At 39.0% G+C, this 22,958-nt stretch overlaps 1 protein-coding gene across 3 annotated transcripts in view; it reads right to left on the reverse strand.

Annotated features, from left to right (window-relative positions):
* Positions 1 to 3,883: 3,883 nt before the first annotated feature.
* The window catches only part of Slc16a10 (solute carrier family 16 member 10), a 105,085-nt gene continuing 86,010 nt past the window's right edge, over positions 3,884 to 22,958 (reverse strand). Inside the window, exons 4-6 of one of the 3 annotated variants that reach the window (XM_070010620.1) lie at positions 15,513 to 15,656; positions 6,172 to 6,400; positions 3,884 to 4,850 (exon numbers count right to left, since the gene is read on the reverse strand). In XM_070010620.1, coding sequence (XP_069866721.1) covers positions 4,618 to 4,850; positions 6,172 to 6,400; positions 15,513 to 15,656 — 606 coding nt within the window. In that variant the 3' untranslated portion in view covers positions 3,884 to 4,617. Of the gene's footprint in view, positions 4,851 to 6,171; positions 6,401 to 15,512; positions 15,657 to 22,958 lie in introns of those variants that run through there. The other 2 variants (XM_070010621.1, XR_011369377.1) reach the window with 2 other exon arrangements.

Genomic DNA, 22,958 nt, shown 5'->3' on the forward strand with positions numbered 1-22,958 from the left:
AGGCAAACAAATCTGAGAAACTCTTATTTCTAATTAGCCAACAACAAAAAAAAGTAGAGCTCAAGTGGTAGAGTGCCAGACATGACTAAAAATGCCAAACAAGAGCATGAACTTTTGAATTCAATCCCAGTACTGTGGCTTGAACAACAACAAAAAGATTCTTAAAATTGCCTTTTAAAGAGTTATTACATTGCTATGTAGTAGTTTTTTGTCTATTAGTGAAGACACTATTTGTCTTTCAAGTAAAAAAAGAATATAGATACAAAAACAAAAGTCCTCCTTGTAAGAAACACATTGTAAAAGCAACCATCTTTAACCTAGTATAAAAACTGCTCCTCAATAATAAAGTTTTCAGTCTTAGAAACTGGATTTCTAAATACTTGTTTAAATGTTTTTAAAGTGGAGCTAATTTGCTCATGCATTTCCCATGTATCAGCAAAGTCTTAGATTTTGCTTTACCTCTACCCTAAGCCAGGGAGGTTCCAAATGAGTAGAAATTAGGAGCTGCAAGAGTGCTAATGGACACTTTTTGAGGTTTTTTTTAAGGATGGGGAAGAACAAGTAAAAGAATAATAAGGGAAATGGAAACAGATTTTTTAAAAAGGTGTATCTGAAAGGGTAAAACAGCAGACTTCCAGGAACTCCTCAGAGCCACATGCTATAATAGCTGCTATTTCTTACCCCCAAAATATCAAAAGTTATCTGAATATAGGACTGTTTACAATACATCAGCATAAGTTAAAAATTCTTAAATGTAGCTAAAAGGACTAGAGTTATAAGTAAATATATTGATTCATTTTCTACAACTGTTTACATTTATTTAAAAATGTAAGGGGTTGAAAATAATAGCATTAAAGGTTTCTTCATACTTGGCAGAGCTTCTGGGATATTCTGCCAACAAGCATAAGCTGATAATGTATGGATCATGAAATATAAATGAAGCCGTTTCTATGAATAGAACTTGAATCTAATCACTATTCAATTTTCAGTGGAAATTTCAAGTCTGGTAGCTTACTCTATAAGCCCTAGTTAACTGTGATAAAAAAGACTTACAACTTTTGAAAAAAATAAAATAATTTGAGTGGATTTGAGTACCAACATGTAACAAATAAATGAGCACATTAACTTTGGACATAAACAGAAAATATACCCTACCTCTAAATGGATGAATCCCAACAAAATGTGCTGCCATGAGATTTACCTAAACTATTTCTGGGAGGTTCTTTAGACATCTGATAAAATAGTATGTGACTGACCATTTCTATAAAGAAGAAAGACTGATCCCTTTCTTACATTACTGTTGGCCTTGAATGCTGAAACTTTTGAGGAGTCTTGTAAGATTTGGATAATGAAATATAAAGAGTCTGACACTGGATTCTTTTTATCTCAGAAAAGTATCTGGGTTAAGCAAAGACTTTCCTTTGTCAGTCAGTCACTTTATTGTACCAGTAATAGTCTGTTCAGGAATTAGAGAAGATTTACTTTGACTAAAGTCCTTTGACTAATTAGTATGTTTAAACATAGTATTTACACACTTTTGTATTTTCATATTTTTGTTTATATATGTATGTTAGAATTTTTAATTTTTCTCAATCATATTTCTAGGTATTTATTTCATGGAATTTAGCATATTACTTTCATTCCCTTTCTTTCTAACTTATAATTACAGCTAAGTACACCCCATTAGAGTCTATTATAGTGGAGATTTTTCACTGTTCATAGATCCAGATTGAGTCATTCCATTAATCTGAAAATTACATAAAATGATATAGAAACACTAGATGCTAAGATCTAATATTATAAACACTTAATGTCATTGCTTTTTTAATGTGAAAATTAAAACCAAGTTTGGAGACTTTAAATTTTTAAATATTCCCCATTTTTCTTCCTCTCTTAAAAATTAGCCAAATATTTTGAGGTCCTCACAGAATAAATTTTTAAAGTTACACTTCCTGTAAAGTTGGGTGGATGGAATGGCTTTATCAATATCTGGGCTGAGGATGTACTCTGTTGACAGAAGACTTGCTGGACAGGTACCCTAAAAACTTCACATTTTAATGGCAGACTTGAGGATTGGTTATAGTTGTATGCTCTTCAAAAGCACTAATAGTGATTGAAAAAGTAATGCTTAGGTAGTATCTATGAATAAATGAAGGTCTAGTTAATGTACTATATTAACATGTTTAAGTCTTTTTTATAATTTAAAATAAGAACATGAAAGGACAGCCACCCAAGATATGAAACAATTAAAAGCAGTGAGTTACAACAGTATATAAGGCATAATAAGTTGCTGAATATCTTGAGAATTACAACTATTGTCAGGCATAGTGTCAGATGCCTGTAATTCCAGCTACTCTGTGGCTGAGGCAAGAGGTTCATGAGTTCATGACTAACTTTAGCAATACAGATTCCATTTCCAAAAAAAGAAATCAAAGCAAAACCAAAAACACACCAATCAAAATTATTTAAAATTTGGTTAAAAACATATTGTATATTTAGCATTTATATTGTAAACCTTCAAAAGTCAGATCAGAGAGCTGTTCTGAAAGGAAAAAGTCACGGGATTTTCCAGCTCTCAGTTGACAGCCTCACCTCCATGAAGCCCTTCCAAACCCACAACAGCAAATACATATGGTCCAGATAGTCCCATCCTTAGCTAGCTGGAAAATTGCAGCAGTGCCTTTTAATGATGATAAAAGATATAGTACAAGACAGTAAAAATAGGAAATGGGGAGAGAATCAGGGAACAGAAGACACCGTATGAAAGGAAATGTACTCATTACCTGACTCGTGTAATTGCAATCCCTCTATAAAACCTCTATAATAACACTAAAGTATATTAATAAAACAAAAAAGAAGGAATCTTCTCGAACAGATCATTTAGAAATTGATGGATTCTGGAAGTGCTTTAGGAAACTACATTAAAGTAAGATTTAGTACATATCTATACTTAGGATTTAAATATATTTTACATATTATTCTAAGTATCTAAAGAATAATTTTAAGGGGCTGGGAAGGTGGCCCAGTGGTAGAGTGCTTGCCTTGCATGTATGAGGCTCTGGGTTCAATTCCTTGGCACCATATAAGCAGAAAAGGTCGGAAGTGGCGCTGTGGGTCAAGTGGTAGAGTACTAGCCTTGAGCTGAAGAGCTAAGGGACAGCACCCAGGCCCAGAGTTCAGGCTCCATGACTGACAAAAAAAAAAAAAAAAGAGAGAGAGAGAGAGAGAAGAAAGAAGAAGAGGAGGAGGAGGAAGAGGAAGAAGAAGAAGAAGAAAAAGAAGAATAATTTTAAAGATACAGGAAAGAGTTCCTCCTTTTATAAAAGATCATGGAAACACTTTGGTTTTAAATTCAGGTCCTCAGAAGTAATCACTTTCTTACCACAATCTGTACACAAAATATAACAGGAATGTCAACAAAGAACACAAGGAGGAGTACAGTCATGCACCACACATGGACATTTCAACAAAGGGATGTTTATACCCTGCTGGTCCCATATGGTTACAGCACATAGTGATGTTGTAGCCATGGTAGTGTAACTAAACTATGATGTTCACACAACAAAATCACCTGCTGAAATGATGCATGAGTACACCTTTGAATGCAATTTTTTTTGCTACACAAATCTGGAAATGTAAAAATTGTTTCTTTTTATAAATTTTTTAACCTTTTAAGGCCCATTAACTTCATAAATCACTTTAACAATTGTTTCTAGCAGAAAGATATTTTCTTCATAAATAGAAAGGGTTTTGCCTCACCATTTGTGTGTACGACACGATTTGTGTGTATGACAGCAACTTATGCTCAATAAGACTATTTAAATACCAATGCTAATAAACCTAGAAATCAGAGCATTTCTAAGTTAAAATTTCCAGGATATAGTTCATGCATTCTATTTTACTTTATTGTTTACACAAATCAATAAACGAGGGATGCTTCTGACTACTTGAGGCGAGCACACTGCAAATCCAAAGGGAACAAACATAAATGAAGACACGCCTGGTTTCTGAATTGCTCTGCCTTGTGATGAGGGTCCTTTCCATCTCACACATAGAGTCTTAGTACATGGTTAGCATCTGCTCCCAGAAAGTCCCTGGACACTGGAGCAAGTCAGAACCTCCTCATTTCAAGCTTAAATTACTTAACAGCAGACTTGAAGCTTAGATAGATCTGTTATCTGGAATCCAGATAAATTTTGCAAAGAGTTTCCAAAATTCAGAAGTAGTTAAAACACTAGAACTAAAGGTACCAAAAACAACAACAAAAATCCAAACCAAACTGAAACCCCTTCAATATAGCTCGAGGTATTTAAAAAAAATACAAACTAAATTGCTTTCACAGTTTCCAAAGTTGCTTTTTACTGAGATAGCTTCAAATGTTGACAATATTTGATTTTCAGACATGTGTTCCTGTAACAGTCTCCTCCCTCAGACTCCTAGAAATGTCAGACAGATATTTGGTGGCAGAAATGGTTCTTGTAAAATGCAGGTTCCATTTCACAATTATTGTGCTATTCCAAGGATGTAATTAAAAATATGTAATTTGCAATTCATATAAAAGGAAAACTTGCTTAAAATTCAAAAGCAAGTCCAGTGTGGTGGAGGTATATAATACTTTTAAATAATAGAGTCAGATTCTTTCTTGAAGATTCCAGGTGAGCTTGATAGGAGAGAGTTCTGGTTCTCTAACATTTTCTCCATCTTTTCTCCTGTAGTGGTTTTATTGATTTCTCTCTGCTTCTTACTATGGATCCATGGGATAAGACAAAGTATAGCCCCTCCGATAAGAGGAGGAACTCCAGCAAGGTAGAATGCCACGTCATAGGAGCCCAGCTTGTCACGAAGTAACCCTAAGAAAGGAAAATGTTGTCACCAAGAGAGAACAAGTTTGGCTCTTAGATGAGTCACATTGATGGCCCAGGCCCAGCTCATAACTTTACCTCAGCAGAACTGGTTCAAACAGCTCAGATTTCAAATGTGTTTTTTAAAGAAACAGATCTGAAACACAAACCTTTTCTGATATAAAGAAGACATTTTAAAATCCTATCTTTAATGATGTCATTAAGTATAAGCCTCTGGATTTTTATACCATTATAACTTGGAGAAATATCTGCATCTAAGCATAGGCTTTCTTGAAACGCCTCAAAGGTCAGCTCATGACCTCTGCTTGCTTGATTCATGATGGGAGAGTAGTTCCAGACTGAAAAATAAATTTAAATGAATTTTCACAAAGGTCCTTGTGTCTGACACAGTAACAGTATGAAATTTAAGTTTTGTCCTAATTATGTTGAATATTCATAACTCACACTGGTACCTCAAAAACACAGAACATGAGACATCTTTACATTATCACTCAGAATATATTTGTTTATTTTTTGGTAATAATGAGGCTTGAACTCAGGGCCTGGGCTCTGCCCCTAGGCTCTTTTACTCAAGGCTAGTGCTCTACCACTTTGAGTCACAGCTCCACTTGTGGTTTTGGGGTAGTTAACTGGAGATAAGAGTCTTACAGACTTTCCTGCCTAGGCTGGCTTTGAACCACAGGCATGAACCACAAGTACCCAACTTGACTCAGATGATTTCTAAAGACGAAAAGTGAAATTCATGTTTAGAAAAACGACTAGGGTATTTAGTAAATTTACAAGGCTGTAAATCATTACATCTACCTAGTTCCAAAATAATTTTACTATCCTAAAAAGAAACTCTGTTAATAGTTCCTCACCAGTTCTCCTTCTCCCTAGCCCCTGGCAATCACCAATCTTTTCTGCCTCAGTGAATGTACCAATCCAAGATACTTTATATAAACAGAAACACAATATGGGACCTTTTATATTTGTCCTTTCCACTTAGCATAATGGTCTTGAGGTGTAAGCACCTTGTAGCATGTTCCACTGCAGTATTTCATTCCTGTCTATGACTGACTAATATTCCACTGTATAGATAGCACACTTTGTTTTCGATTCATCCACCAATAAGCAGTTGTTTCTACTCTGTCTTATTAAACACAGAAGGAGAAGACGGATGAACAAACACACACACACACACACACACACACACACACACACACACACACACAAATCAAAGAGCCAGTAGTAATGTTTTACATATAAGTGAGGCCTAGGACATGAAGTAGAAAATGCTCTAGAACAATTATTGAAGAGTCATAGTTACCTGCAATGGGTGGGCCCACGGTCATAGGTATAGACATGAATCCCAGCAGAAATCCAATAGCTTGGGAGACATCCTGAGCACCAACTAATTCAAAGGCAATGGGGGCCATGATAGAAATGAAGCATCCATCGAAAAGCCCCATGATGAGACAGACAGCGATGAGGGCCCCGAAGACACTGCACAGGGGAATCATCATGGACATCAGACCAATGAAGAAAAAGGAGAGGACCTAGGACAGACAAGCACATGTCAACTCTGCTCTTGGCAAGCAAATACTACAAATATGTCTGAGCACCTCAGACAAATATGTCTGAGAGTCAGAATATTTATTTCAAGCCACTGACCCTTCTATCCTGGTGTTAGAGTAGTTAATACAATAAACACCAGATTTTTGTCTGCCTTTGGTAAGCTCTCTGGTATGTGTTACATATTTCAACAATGAATGAGGCCTGGTACCTCTCCTTGGATTATCTAGAAATGGACATTTAAATAAGTATAAGTGAAATGTTCTAGATGTTTATTGAAAGTATGGTAGGCATAAAAAAGAAAATAGACAATTCAATAACATTTTAGGGACAGAATTAATTAAAATTATAATTTACTAATAAGGAGAAATTTACTTATTTATTTATTTTGGCAGTCACGAGGCTTGAACTCTGGGCCTGGGCACTGTCCCTCAGCTCTTCAGCTCAAGGCTAGCGCTCTACTACTTGAGCCACAGCACCACTTCCGGTTTTCTGAGTGGCTTATTGGAAATAAGAGTCTCACAGACTTTTCCTGCCCCAGCTGGCTTTGAATGGTGATCCTCAGATCTCAGCCTCCTAAGTAGCTAGGATTAAGGTGTGAGCCACTAGCGCCCGGCAGAAAAATGTTTTTAAGAGCGTCAGATTTTAAGAAAATACGTATATAATAGCAACTCTCATTTAGTATTTATTAAGTGCATTATCCTAGTTACTTTAGATGGATTATATCACTGGTGATCCTTACAACTTTATGTATTAAAGTTATTCCCATCTTAAAGATGAAGTGACACTAGAAAGTTAAGTAATGCACTCAAAGCATATAAGATGGTACTATCCTGGGTGGAACCTATGGTTCACATGAGCAGCAGCAGAGAGCAGGTAGAACTGCTCCTGGACAGTGACAGTGGGTCTGGGGAGGAGATACATCAAACAGAGCTCCATCTGGATTGTTGCTTTATCTCCTCTGTTCTTCCTAGGATCCATGGGCACATCTGTGAAATACCACGCTAGCTTGGTATTGGTAGTAAGCATTGAGACGGACACCCTACACACACCTCTGAGGACTCTTGAAGATTCAGAGTGGGAGTCTGGGGTAGCTTTCACACACAGTGGACCACAGACACCAAAGTGAGAAACATGCTCTTGAAAGATATATCCCATTCCTCGGACTGGGAAGGTGGCTCAGTGGTAGAGCGCTTGCTTTGCATGCCTGAGGCCCTGGGTTCGATTCCTCAGCACCACATAAGCAAAAAGAAAAAAACCGGAAGTGGCGCTGTGGCTCAAGTGGTAGAGCACTAGCCTTGAGCTGAAGAGCTGAGGGACAGCGCCCAGGCCAAGAGTTCAGGCCCCAGGACTGGACCCCCGCCCCCCTGCAAAAAAAAAAAAGAGATCTAAATTGGTTACTTTAAATATAAGCTTGGTTGGTACTGGCACAAGAACAGACCTGAAGACCTGTGGACTAGAACCGAAGCTCCTAATCTTCGATAAAGGACCCAAAAAATCAGAATGGAAGACAGCCTCTTCAGTAAATGGTGCTGGCAAAATTGGTTAAACATCTGTAGAAAACTAAAGCTAGATCCTTACATATCACCCTGCACCAGAATCAAAGACCTCGAAGTAAAAGCAGACACCCTGAAAACATTACAAGAAGGAATAGGAATGAGTCAAGCAGAAAAGGCCAGATAAGGTGATGTTAGGAAAATGAACCCTAAGATATGTATTTTAAATGTTTTTTTTTTCTTTCATGCATTTGTTTCTAATGCAATTATAAGATTATTTCTTTGTTGCTTTGTATGCCCCTCCCCCACAGTATAACCCATGCTTTCACTGTATTTGATGTCGGTATAATTTGTGGAGGGGAAGGGGAAAAACAAGTCGTTTAAATAAGGATACAGGTAGACCTGTTGTAACAATGAGAAGTACAAGTTGTCATGTCAAAAACAAACTTTACAACTTGCGGGGGGGGGGGGGAGGATTGGGTGGTGGGGGAGGGAGGATGGGAAGGGATGGGAAGGGTAAACAAAGGAGGATTTGCACTATCTTGCCCATGTAATTGTAACCCCTCTGTACAGTATTTTCACAATAAAAATAAAATAAAATAAAATAAATAAAAAAATAAATAAAATCATTACATGTTTCAAAAAAAAAGAAGGAATAGGAGAAATTCTAGGTCTCCTTGGGAGAGGCTGAAATTTTCTTAATAAAGACCCATAAACACAACAAATCAAAGAAAGGTTGGAAAAATGGAATTGCATGAAACTGTAGAGCTTCTACATGGCAAAGGACATAGCCAAAGCTACCAGCACAACTATGGTTATCACAGCATTATTCACCATAGCTAAGATATGGAACCAACCCAGATGCCCTTCAGCAGATGAGTGGATCAAGAAAACACGGGAGGGGATAATAATGATTGACAAGTAATGTACTCATTGCCTTACTCATGTAACTGTAACCCCTCTGTACAGCAGCTTTACAATAAAGTAAAATAATCAATAAATATTAGCTTTGTATTTCATGCTAGCTTCCTTGCTTTCTTCTCCCTCCTTCTTTGTCTTTGTCTCTGTCTCTCTCTTTGTCTCTCTGTCTCTCCTATCAGTCATGGGGTTTAAACCCAGGAAGCGTGGGTGCTGTCCTTGAGCTCTTTTGCTCAAAGCTAGTGCTCTACCACTTTGAGCCCCAGTGCCACTTCCAGTTTGGGGGTGGTTAATTGGAGGTAAGAGTCTCATGGACTTTCCTGCTGGGACTGGCTTTGATCCTTAGATCTCAGCCTCTTAAGTAGCTAAGACCAGAGTTTTCCATTTCCATTCAGCTTGCTTGTTCATGGATAGAACTCTACCACTTAAGCCACAGCTCCCAGCTTTTTGCTGGTTAATTGGAGATGGAAACTCAGACTATTCTTACTGGGCTAGCTTCAGCCCACTATCCTCCTCTTAACCTTTTGAGTAGCTAGGATTATAGGTGTAAGCCATTCAGTAACTGGCTTGTTTTGTAAATAGTACTAGGGTACTCAAGACCCTTTGCTTGCTGGGCAGATGCTCTATTGCTGAGCTAGGCCTCCATCTCTTTATTGTACTTACTAATTATGAGAGTTGGTTTTGCTTCCTGACAAATTGCATGACTAGATAGTAACCCACCTATTTTAGGCTTTCCATTGTAGCTGAGATTCTTCCATTATGATGTTTCATGAACTTTTCTGTCCAGGCTGTCCTCAAATCACAGTCCTCCTGTTCTTAGCCTCCAATAAAGCTAGGATGACAGATGTGTACCACTGGGCCCAGCTATAGCTTGAGAAAGATGTCTCACAGACTCTTCTGTCCCAGCTGGCCTCACACCACGATTCTGTTCTCAGCCTCCTTAGTAAGTAGGTCTACAGTCAGCAGCCACTAGTGTTGGCTCCTGGATTGGTTTCTTTTGACACAGGCTTTAACTAGATAGCCAAGCATCCTGCCTCAGCAGCTTAAGAGCTGGTTCTAAGTAAACCCCTAACAACTTAAAATCCTGTTTCTTTAAAATAATTTTTTTCCTTGACAAATAAGTTTATATCGGGTCCAGTGTTTGCCTAGCAGGCACAAGGCCCTGGCCACAATCCCCATGACTAGACAAAATTATGGAAAGGTACACATTTGCCCTTTAACCATTGCTCAGAAAATAAACTAGCTTCATTTACCTAAATTTAGCATTCTTACCACTTTTTTCCAGCATATTTTACTTCTTAAAATGTCTCCAAGCTGGAAAAACATACCTGCTTTTGATGAATAACTACTATTCCACAAAGATTGCCTGCCAAGGTTGATCAAACTGACCATATAGGAGGTTCAGTGCTTCCTCATCATTTCCCAAAGTAAATATTGATTCATACATCAAATATTGATCTGTAAATACTGGGACCAGGTTGAAAGATGAATACATCAGCATTACATGCAATCTTTTTTCTTCCCTTAAACATAGCAGCTCTACTTACATTTACATAAGGGATTCAGAGCTCCCCCCACCCCAGCCCCAGTTCTCTTCTAGACTCTGATATTAACATTTAATAAAATGATTACAGTCTAGGTACTCATATTTCTTTTCCTTTTTAAAAACTATTCAAGGGAATATTTTTTGTCATAATATGATAGGCTCTTGGAGAATTAGTCCTCCTAGAGTTAGTTCATGTTCTTAAGTGCAAGAACATTTTTTGCTAAAACTCTACATATTTCTGTCATAAAAAGAGCATTCTTGGAGAAATGTTCAGTTCAAGTTTTGCTCAGGGATCTAAATATCACATGAGAAGAGCATGAATAAGCAGAAGACATTTTTGGAGGCAGACACACAATTAGACGGTTAGTTTCAAGGGTTGCTGTTAATAGGTTTATTCAATGTAAAGCTTCAGCACTTTTAGAACCTGTTGCTAGGCACCCAAGGCAGTAAGCAGCTGGCAGCAAAGTCCCGCCAGTCCCTCAGAAACTAAACAGAAATGTTCAGGTCACACAGTAGCTGGCTCCTGAGGCACAGGTTATGGTCCTTTGGAAGTGTTTCACAGGGAGATTGTCCAACTTTCCCTAAGCACATATGTATATGGTTTCTGCCTACAGGAGGAGTTGGCACTTGGCATGTTTACCCCAGTGTTGGTCTAGATGAGACTATGGAGTCTCTGATCCAGACTAGGGAATTGTTAAAAATTTGGACACTATTTCAAAACAGTTTGTAAAATCTAGGCCCCCCCCCATCCCAAGGTATAGATTTAGGAAAATGTAAAATATTAAAATGGAATGAGACAAAATTGGGCAACACGGAGCTGCTCTACTTAAACTGAACAAGGAAGTTTACATAGAAAGGTGGTATAAAAGTCAGTATTCTTAGGCCCAGTCAGGTGCCTCTTAGGAGGCAAAGATCAGAAGGATTGTGGTTCAAAGAGAGGCAAGAGTTAGTGAGATCACCATCTCAACAAGATGAGTATGTAGGTATATAACTATATATGAGTCTGTGGTATATAACTAGGAGATTCTTAGTCCAGGCAAACCCAAGCAAAAATGAGAGGCCCTATCTGAAAAATTATTAGAGCAAAAATGGCTGGAATGAGGGCTCAGAGTGGTAGTGTGCATACTTAGCAAGTTACAAAGCCCTGAATTCAAGCCCCAGTGCAGCAAGAGAACAAAAGCAAAAACAAAATAAGAATGTTTTTTCAGTTTTCCTAAATACAAATTTAACTCATAAACACATTTTTAAAAACTTCCAACTAGCTGGGCGCCAGTGGCTCATGCCTGTAAGCCTAGCTACTCAGGAGGCTGAGATCTAAGGATCATGGTTCAAAGCCAGCCCAGGCAGAAAAGTCCCTGGGAGACTCTTATCGGCAATTAACCACTCAAAAATTGGATGTGGTGCTATGGCTCAAGTGGTAGAGTGCTAGCTTTGAGCTGAATAGCTCAGGGACAGCACCCAGGTCCAGAGTTCAAACCACATGACTGACAAAAAAAGAGGGGGGGACCTGGAATCTATTGGGGCTAGGAAGGTGGCTCAGTGGGAGATTGCTTGCCTCGAAGGCATGAGGCCCTGGGTTTGATTCCTCAGCACCACATAAACAGAAAAGGACAGAAGTGGCACTGTGGCTTAAGTGGTAGTGTGCTAGCCTTGAGCTGAAGAGCTGAGGGACAGCACCCAGGCCCAGAGTTCAAGCCCCACAACCAACAACAAAACAAAACAAAAAAACTTCAAATAGAGAATTGTGCACACTAACACATTCTCCAACAAAGGCCAACTATACTCACAACTGACCCCTTCTAGCTTTCTAATCTTCTTTCCTGCCACTCTTTCTATCTTAGTTCCCGGTACATTCAGGCCTGTCCTGTCCTAGCCCTGCCCAAGGACCTCAGGGACCACATTTATTCTGTTTATCATCTAACCTTGGTCTGGGTGATATGTAGAGCAAAAGGTGCTCACAACTTTTAGAAAGTCTGTAATACAACAAATGTCCATTAGAGGGTTCCCTCAACACTTGAGAACTAGACTAATAGTCAGCTAAATGTTGGGGATACCTACAATGAGGTATTCATAAAGTGAAGACTGATCCTCATATAATAAATACATTTTTTAAAATAATGCACAAATGTCTGAGGCCTCGGATTCAATCTTAGCACAACAAATTTCCTCCTAGCTATGTGCCCAACCTCCTTCCTTTGACTGCTTACTGGGCCTACATACACATAGATATCCATAGTGAGATAGTCTCTCTGTTCCTCATTGTTCAAAGCTGTAAGTAGAAATAAGGATAAAACTTCGCTATAAGGGCTTGAGCAATGACTAATGAGATAAAATCTGGAAAGCACTTACTTTAGGATCTGGCATATGAAAATGCTCAATAAATAATAGCTATTACCCATGCTACTTAATGGAAGTTATTTGTCTGGAACATATATCTTTTCCAATCATTTTCCTGTCACCTCTTTTTTTTAAATGTCACCTCTTTTTCAAAGCACTGTTCAATTATGACTACTTATGCTTCAGTCAGAAATCCCAAGTTTCCCTTTTGGCTCTCCTTTCCTTTCTTTTCCATAACCAATCTTTTGGAATGAGATATTTCCATTATTCAACTAATCTTAACCCATCTTCTTGCCACTACACTGAAACTCCTCTCTGTGAGGCACTGGTGCTTCTCTTTGGCTAAATCCCATAAAGCCTCTCTAGTCATTAGCTACTGATAGCCTGACCACTCTTGCCCCTAGAAGTACTCAGGGCCTGTACAGAGCACTGAAAGAAAGCTGGCCACTCCGAGACTCTTTGCTGCATCCTTCCCTTACTCCATCCAGCTGATGAATGTCAAAGTCCCACAGGTTTCTTATCCAGACCCAGATCTATTCATGAGCTTCAAATTCCACTTTTTCACAGGCACCACACACTTAACAAAAATTAACAAAAAATTAAATTAACAAAAATTAATTCATCAAACTATCCAGATTTAGTGAGTTACTGATCTCACAAAATATTCAAACCATCTACTCTTCTTACTCAAGCCACAAATCTCAGATTAAGTGGTTTCATTCACAAGTGATTTACAGTAATTCAATCTCTCTATCTGTAGTTTACTCCATTTGATCTATGTCTCTGCCCTTGCTTTCCAGCTGAGGCTCTTAAACAGTCTCCAACCAGTCTCTGGTCTCTGGGCCTCCACTCTTGTTTATTTTAATAATAGCTTTGGGGGGAGGACGGGGTTGTCAGTCATAGAGCTTGAACTGAGGACCTGGGTGCTATCCCTGAGCTATTTTGCTCAAGGCTAGTGCTCTATCACTTAGAGCCACAGTGCTATTTCTGGGTTTCTAGTGGTTAAACAGAGGTAAGAGTCTCATGGCTTTTCCTACCTGGGCTGGCTTTGAGCAGGGATCCTCAGATCTCAGCCTCCTGATCAGCTAGGATTACAGGTGTGAGCAACCAGCACCCGGCCAAAATAATTGCTTTTTTAAAAATTCAATATCCTAGTACTCATACATTTTAAGTGTACTATTTAGTGGTTTTTAGTATATTTACAAAGTTGTACAACCATCACTAGTTTAAGAATATTTTCATTAGCCCCAAAGAAACTCTATACATACTGGAAATTACCCTTCCCTTCTTTCCCCCAGCCTTGTCCCCCCCACCCCCCAACAACCTGTCTTCTGGACATTTTACATAAAAGGGATTATCAACATGTATCTTTTTGTCACCATCTGAATTCTTTTCTTTTTCTTTTTTTTGGGGGAGTCCTGTCGTGGAGCCTGAACTCTGGGCCTGGGCGCTGTCCTTCAGCTCTTTAGCTCAAGGCTAGTGCTCTACCACTTGAGCCACAGTGCCACTTCCGGTTTTTTTCTTTTTGCCTATGTGGTGCTGGGGAATGGAATCCAGGGCCTCATGCATGCAAGGCAAGTGCTCTACCACTGAGCCACCTTCCCAGACCCACCATCTGAATTCTTGCCCCATCTTCTACTCCATTCTGTCCCTCACAGTTACTACACTGATCATTACAAAATACAACTCACATTAGTCCCTTGCTTAAAAATCCTCCTATGGCTCCTCGCAGAATAAAGTTCATTCTCTTTTATGCACATAAAAGCTCCTCCCAACCTAGCCATTTCTCTGTCTGAACCATCTACTACTCTATCCAATTCAAACATTCAGTTTCTCAGACAATCACATGCCACATCTTTGCACATGTAGATTCTTCTACTTGGAAGTCCATCTCTCCATTTATCCATCCATACACACATACATCTATTCATCCATCCATACATTCATCCATATTTACCTAACTACTCTTATATGTGTGTTTGTATGCCTCTGTGTGTGTGTGTGTGCATGCACACACTCACACGTGCTCACACATGGTGTTGGAGTCAAACCCACAGCCTTGTGCAGGCTAGTCAAATACTCTGTTATTGAGCTATATCCTGAGCTCTGTAACAACTATTTCCCTCTTAATATTGCTCAGTCCTTCACTAGTAATTCAGATTTTCCCAGGGCATGAGCATGAGTATGCTAGATTGGCATAATGTACTGCAATACTTTACTTCAACACTGCTTTATATATCTTCCCAGGAGATCTTTAGCTACTCACTGAGGATCAGTTTCCTTTAACTCTGCAGCATTTTGCACAATGTCTGGCAAACTACCTGTTGACTGAGTGTCAATAATGATCTTGGAATTAATGTTTGTTTACACACACTACATAACACCCAGCAGGCAAATTTACAGTAAGGTAACTCAAAAATCTCTCTGCCCCGTTCTCTGTCCTTCTGTCCCTATGTCCCTTTTCTCTCCCTCTTTCTCTCTGTTACACACACACTCACACATACACACACACACACACACACACACACACACACACATTTCCCAAGATGTTACCAAAGGCACCAGATTTCATGTGACTCTAAGAACTATGCTCAAAACAAAGACTTCGTCTTAGAAAAAGTAATGAGCAAAAACATCTTGGTTTGGTGGAGTTCCCTAACAAAACAAAGAAGATGGTTGGTTCTTAGCGCCTTATGTTAAAAACTTAAGCTGATAACTAACTGCCTGTAGAAATCATGTTCTAGGAAAGAAGTCAAGCATAGAAGTACATTGTTAGGCAAGGAAAGTGTGAGGGAGTACCTGTAGATAAACCTTCTTCACACCAGGCACGTAATCTGCAATGCGGCCAAAGAGAAGCCGTCCAACTCCTGAAGTGATGCCAATGCACATGAGAACCACCTCCTTATTCTTTTCATCTTGAAATCTTTCATTCACATGTTTCATCTGTCCACCAAAGAGAAAGGAGCCACATTAAATATAATCAGAAAACTTGACAAGTTTGAAGCTTTGACTCCAAAGTGTTTAGTTCTCTACAATATTATGGATAGCTACCCTTCCAATTTAGAATATTTGTAACAGCTGTTCTGTAATAAATTTTTAGGAGACCATATGAGGGAAAACTAACATGATTTAGCTTTCATTAAAATAAATGAGTTCTTACAAGCATTTTTTTTTCCAGTAAATGGTTACCAAAATATACTTTACAAGCTAACATTCAGCTATACACCAAAGAAAGATGAGATTTTTGGATACACCACAGACCTGAGTTCTCTAAAAGTTACCAAGGAGTCAGCAAATTGTCTGCTCCCTTAAAGACAGTTGAAAGGTCACTTCTGAAGTTTTTTTTTGTTTTGTTTTTTGTTTTTTTGGCGGTCGTGGGGCTTGAACTCTGGGCCTGGGCGCTGTCCCTCAGCTCTTCAGCTCAAGGCGAGCGCTCTACCACTTGAGCTACAGCACCACTTCCAGTTTTCTAGTGGTTTATTGGAGATAGGAGTCTCACGGTCTCTCCTGCCCGGGCTGGCTTTGAACCGTGATCTTCAGATCTCAGCCTCTTGAGTAGCTAGGATTACAGGCGTGAGCCACCGGCGCCCGGCTATACTTCTGAAGTTTTATCTCTTCTAGGGGATCTGAACCAAACTGACACCTCTGAAATAAGTCACAGCAGAGCATCCAGGATGAAAGCATAAGCTTCCCTAGTTGCCTACTCACACAACGCTAGAACAGGAGCAGTTTCACATACTGGTTAAAAGATTTAAGCCTCTGGAAAATCAGACTGCTTACGTACAAGCAGTCTATGAATCCTGTGACTTTGGGTGAGTTCCTGACCTGTAGAATTCGAATTTCCTCATGGACAAAATGGAAATAGCGAAAGTGTCTATTTTAGAAGTGGTCGTGAGGATCAAGAAAAATGTCTACATAAACAACTTAGGAGGTGGGGATATAGTCAAGTGGCAGAGTGTTTACTAGTATGTATGTATTTAATCTTCAGCATTTTTCTAAATAATAAATATTATAAAATTATAAATTTGAAAATAACTGTAGAAATTAAAATAATACTTTTATAATTATTATTTAGAAGAGTGCCCCCACACAGCTGAATGACCAGTCTTTCATTTTAGCCTTCCTTTTAAAAGAGGACCTTTTGGAATCATTCGTTCTGGAAGTGGAGGTAAGAGAGAGAAAGAAAAAATAACTTTTCCTTCCACTTATAGTCTTCTTAGAACATAGACTATAATGACAGCCTAAGCATCATTTGACTTTCCTGTGAGGACCCTGGCATTCCTTGTCTCTCATATCAAACACTAATTTAGGTTTTCCATTGCCCACCAAGCTCAATGGCTCTCTAGATGACATATTCTTACTTACGATACTTCTATTTAGCTTTGTTTTTTTGAGACAGGGTCTTGCTATGTGGCTAGCACTAGCCTTGAACTCATCATCCTACTGTCTCAGCCTCTTAAGTACTGGGATTACAATAAGCATGTACCACCCATACTGGGCCTCACTTGTTTTCATTTTTTTTTCTTTCCTGCTTTCACTTTGAAGTCTATTAGTGTATGCTACCATCTCATTTCTGTCTTCCTTTTCAAAACTGGTAACCATTCTTTTTTCATACTGGTACAGAAAAGTCTTTGTAAATGCAGCTCTAATCATATCAGTCTCTTCCTTAATGGTAGCCTATTGCCTACATTTTAGACTCTATTTGGCATTCAAAACTCTCTATAATCTGTTACTAATCTATCTTTGTACTTCACTACAGAATTTTCAAGAATTGAAAATTCAAATGTTTACAGGACTCTGGGAAATAATATGTAGAAGTAAAACATTCACTGGAAAGAAAAAAACATACACCAGTTGAGTATTACTATTAATCTTGCCAATTCTACTGTCTAGGCCCCTTGTACTAAAAAAAAAAAAAAAGTCAGAAGTCTGGATTTTGCTTGAAAATATTGGCACCTAACTTCAATTTGGAACACTGTGTGATCTAGCCCTACAAAAGCCAAATAAAACATATCTGTAAAACTTCATTAGCCCAGCTTTGATCTCAGCCCTAATCCCATCTGGTCCAGTAGGACAGGTTTATTCCTAGTATTGCTTAAACATGCTAATATGTTCTTACTGCTCTACGCGTCTGCTGCCTTTTCTGCCCTTTTCTTTTTTAACTTCTTGCTATTGCCTTAAGTTATCATTGGCACCTTCAGTATTACATGTTCCTACCCAGCCTTACTAGCTTCTTACTGCACATTCTCTTAAGTAAGTTCTTCCATGTAAAAGTAGACATTACTCATCTGCTTGTTTCCAAGAACTCAGAGTCAATAAAGCCCTGTGCTGAATTCACCATCCCTCACTTTCCACCTTCCAGTTACTACTTTTAAGTGGCCCATCAACCCTGGGTAGAAACCCAGCAACCATCCAGATTACTCCAGCTTCTTTAAAATCCGTTAGTCACCACCAAATCTCAATGATTTTACCTGGTGAAATTTTTACACCTACTTCCTTTAGCCCATGTGCACCAGGGTATTTTAGTTCACTGTAAGAATCTTCTTGCTTGTTTTTAATTTTTGTCGGTTGTGGGGCTTGAACTCTGGGCCTGGGCGCTGTCCCTTAGCTTTTCAGCTCAAGGCTAGAGCCCTACCACTTGACCCACAGTGCCACTTCTGGTATTCTGAGTGGCTTATTGGAGATAAGCGTCTCACAGACTTTCCTGCCCGGGCTGGTTCTGAACCGCAATCCTCAGATCTCAGCCTCCTGAGTAGCTAGGATTACAGGCGTGAGCCACCGACGCATGGCTATAATAATCTTCTAACAATTTCTTACTTAAGCCCCATTCCCAAGTATCTCCCTTTAATGTATGTTCCCAAAATCACTAGTTGGTTTCAAAGTCTCTTCTTACTATCTTCATTTGGTTCATAAACCTTCAGGTTACTCTTAAACTCCTGTCTGACAAAGCCTCTGCTTTGTGCTCTCATCTCACCATCACTTGCCTTTGTAAGCACACCAGGCTCACTGGGTGCCAACTGAGCATTGAAATGTGCCTAGTCCAGAGATGTGTTACAAATACAAAACACACAGAAGAATTAGAAGTGGGGTAAAACATACGTAAGAGCCCAACAATTGAATATTGATTCCCTGTTATTCTTCAGCTATGTAGCTAGGTGAACTATGTTCTCAAAACTAATTTCACTTATTTCTTTTTACTTATTTACGTGGCTTATTTACATGCATTCTTTTCTCCCCTCCTTTTTTTCTCTCTTCTTCTGAGTCATGTTTCTTAAAGAAATTCACTTGCAGCTACAAAAATAAGAAAGATAAAGGTGACCTAGTTTTTTTTTTTTTTTAGTTGACAGATAAGGAGATCTGTTCTGGAGTAAATGACCTGATCTAAGGCGGGTATAACATTATTATGATTACTTGAAACATTGAATTTGGACTATAATTTATCAATCCATTAAAGGAAGCACCAAAGGGATTTTTCTCTTTCTCTATCTCTGTATCTATCTATATCTATCTTCCACACCCTACCCCCAGCTCAGGATCAAACCCACAGCCTCCCACATGAAAAGTAAGTGCTATACCACTAAGCTACATCTCCAGATCCTATTCTAACTTTTAAAGAGATATTCTTTAGTATTTACAAGAGAGACTAAATTTCTATTCTTTTGATTAATCTAAGTACACTTCTCTGCCAAGTTGCTATTTCTTCTTCCTCTCCTCCTCCTCCTTCTTCCTCTTCTATTTCTTCCTCTTCCTCCTTTCTTCTTTTTCTACTTCCTCTTTTCTCTCTTCTCCTTTCTTGAAAGCTTGAAGTTAGGTCCTTGGACTTTTGCTTAGCTTATCTGCTCAAGGGTAGCACTCTATCATTTGAGCCTCAGCTCCACTTCTGACTTTTTGGTAGTTAATTGGGGACTTAAAGTCCCTTAAATTTGTCCACCTGGACTGGCTCCAAACTTTGATCTTCAGATGTCAGCTTCCTGAGTAGGTAGGATTACAGGTGTGAGCCACTAGTACCTGGCTGCTCTTAAGTGTTTTTTTTTTTTCTCATCTCCTATTCTACTTTGAAATCTTTAAAAGAAATAATAAGGCAAATATCTGAGATCATTTGAAAGAGGGTAAATTACTAAGTTCAAATTATGCTAATGTGTATATTTAGCTCTTCAACTATAAAGGACATTAATCCAATTTCATTATTGTTGTCACTTAAAGGAAGAACTTCAACTTCCAATACTCCCTCTCTATCCATCACTAAAACTCTGCAAATTAAAAGTTTTTTGGGTCAACAAGTGAGGACATCTGAGAGATAGAGAAGCCAACTTTGCAGATGCTGAACCTATGGATACTTGAGGTCCTTCTTGACGGAGACAGCCAACAGTACTCAGGAAGTCTGGTGGGCTCCACTGGTGGTCTGTATCTCCCATGGCTGCTGCAGTATGTTGCATAAGTTTTTGCCCATTCCCTCACCCTCTGGAAGCCACTATGCCCTTTGCTTAGCAAAAAGTGCAACTTTGGGCAAAACTGGATATACATAGATATGAAAATGTTAAACAGATATTCACATTTAACCTTATTATTATTTTTTGTTGTTGTTGTTGGTCGTGGGGCTTGAACTCTGGGCCTGGGCGCTGTCCCTCAGCTCTTCAGCTCAAGGCGAGCGCTCTACCACTTGAGCTACAGCGCCACTTCTGGTTTTCTGGTGATTTATTGGAGATAGGAGTCTCATGGTCTCTCCTGACCGGGCTGGCTTTGAACAGAGATCCTCAGATCTCAGCCTCCTGAGTAGCTAGGATTACAGGCGTGAGCCACCAGCGCCCGGCTTAACCTTATTTTTTAAACCAATGCAAAGCATGAATTTCACTACCTATTCAGGAGATATTATCATATTTAAATCAGTGGTTTAAATTTAACTTTATTGAAAACAAAGGATAGAGTGTTGTGCTTGACATCCAGGAGTTACTGTTTAATCTTCAGCATAAATAGATAAAATTAACTTCATCTTAACAGTATTTGTTTGAATGCACAAGAACAAGAAAACCAATGTCTTTTATTTATAGTCTCAAACATGTTTAATTCAGGGCTGTACACCTCTGGGAATTAACAAAGTTGCTGACTTAACTACCATTTGCTTCTCAAATACGTTTCCATCTTCCAAGGAACAATGGCTTTTGCTGACCACATAACTGCCAATTTTTAGATTGTGTGAAACATTTTATTGTTTTGTTATCCAAACAGATAACCAATATATGTTCACTCTTGATCTATAGCTTAAAGAAGGAAAAGCAACCCAGTCCAGTTTCCCCTTCCTCTAACCATCTCCAATTCAAGTAAAGGATGGTGCACATCTCCATAGATGAGATGTTTCTGATCATCCAAGTGAAGCTTAAGTTCCTCTCCCCTCACTAGAGCCCAGAGATGGATCCCATTTGGGAAAAGTCAGGTGCAACAGCTATGGTAACAAACAGCTCACTGAAATGGCCTCTCTGCTAACTTCTCTCCTTTCCAGTATTCTTCCCTAGTGCAAGACATTTGGGGACATCAGATAAGGTACTTTCACTGAGAAACCATTAGCAGAGTAATCAAGTTCTGAGAGACAAGAATCAACTGTGAAGGAGTTTAAATGAGTAGCCATAGCACATCCCAGTGGCACAATGAAAACCAACGGTGGCACACATCTGTAAACAAAAACACCATGAACTTAAAAGTCCCAATAATTCCCTGATATACTTTTGTCTAAGGCTGTGTTTTTTAGACATGACACCATGGGCACTTAAGGATATGAGTGCGTTTTGCTTAAGATCATTTATATAATATTTATATAATTTATTAAATAAGGAACATGATTATACATCAGTGTGTATAAGTTAGACTCTGTCTTCGGGGGAGTAGTAGTTAAAGAAGAACAAATGGAATCTTAAAACAAAAGGAACTTGATTTCTGACAGTGGACTTGAAGTGATAGGTGACTGAGTACAAAATGCTAATAAAGGCAACATCACAAGGCCAGGAAAGCAGAGCAAAAACAGGTCCAATGGAACACTGTAAACTGAGAGTAAAAAAAGAAAAAAAAAAGTTCTACCTGTGGAACTGGGTAAAAAGATGAACAACAAAAACAACAAAAATTTCACAATTTTAACTATTCACTGTTGTAGTTAACTATACCTTTGAAAGATAAGATTTTGATGACGCACTATGTTTTTATTTTATTTTTTTATTTTTGCCAGTCCTGGGGCTTGAACTCAAGGCCTGGGTACTGACCCTGAGCCTGTTTGTGCTCAAGGCTAGCACTCTACCACTTGAGCCACAGCACTAGTTCTGGCTTTTTTTTTTTTTTAATTATTGGAGTCTCATTGACTTTCCTGCCAGGCTGGCTTCAAAACATGAACCTCATGGGGCTGGGAAGGTGGCTCAGTGGTAGAGCGCTTGCCTTGGCATGCCTGAGGCCCTGGGTTCGATTCCTTAGCACCACATAAGCAAAAAGAAAAAAAAAAGCCGGAAGTGGCACTGTGGCTCAAGTGGTAGAGCGCTAGCCTTGAGCTGAAGAGCTGAGGGACAGTGCCCAGGCCCAGAGTTCAGGCTCCACAACCGGACCCAAAGAAAAAAAAAAACATGAACCTCAGAGCTCAGCCTCCTGAGTAGCTAGGATTACAGGCATGAGCCACTGGCACCCAGGTCATACACATCATTTTTCCTAGTTTGTAATTTTTTTTGAGGGGAGGAGCAGGAGGAAGGGTGGAGTGACAGCATTGGGGCTTGAATTTAGGCCTGAAGCTTTTAGTTAGCTTTTTAGCTGAAGGCTGGCACTCAACCATTTGAGTCACACCTCCATTTCTTGTTTTTTGCTGGTTAATTGGAAATAATAGCTGGTTTTGAATCTAGATCCTCAGATCCCAGCCTACTGAGTAGCTAGAAGTACAGGCTTGAGCCATAGGTAGCCAGCATTGTGATTTTGATTTCTTGGTTATCCATCTTCTGCCTTTCCCTCCTGAAATACACATCGCCAGACTGCAAAGAGCGGGAATGACAGGTAGGCATGCACACTCATTTTCTTCTTGAGGATAATAAATTCTTTGTGGGGGAGAGGGCCTGTATGGAATTCAAGCCAATTCCTTCAACTTCCTATTTTCTGGTAAGATTACTACTGCTCACATCTCTTCACATCAGATTAGCAATGTGAGCCTCTGGCTTCCCATCTGGTGTATTTTCTAACAATATATCCATCCATTCTAGGTTATTCTAGAAGAACATTATGCTT

This window comes from Dipodomys merriami, unplaced genomic scaffold (assembly GCF_024711535.1).
Source record: "Dipodomys merriami isolate MVZ:Mamm:240054 unplaced genomic scaffold, mDipMer1.0.p SCAF_8, whole genome shotgun sequence".
Lineage (NCBI taxonomy): Eukaryota > Metazoa > Chordata > Mammalia > Rodentia > Heteromyidae > Dipodomys > Dipodomys merriami.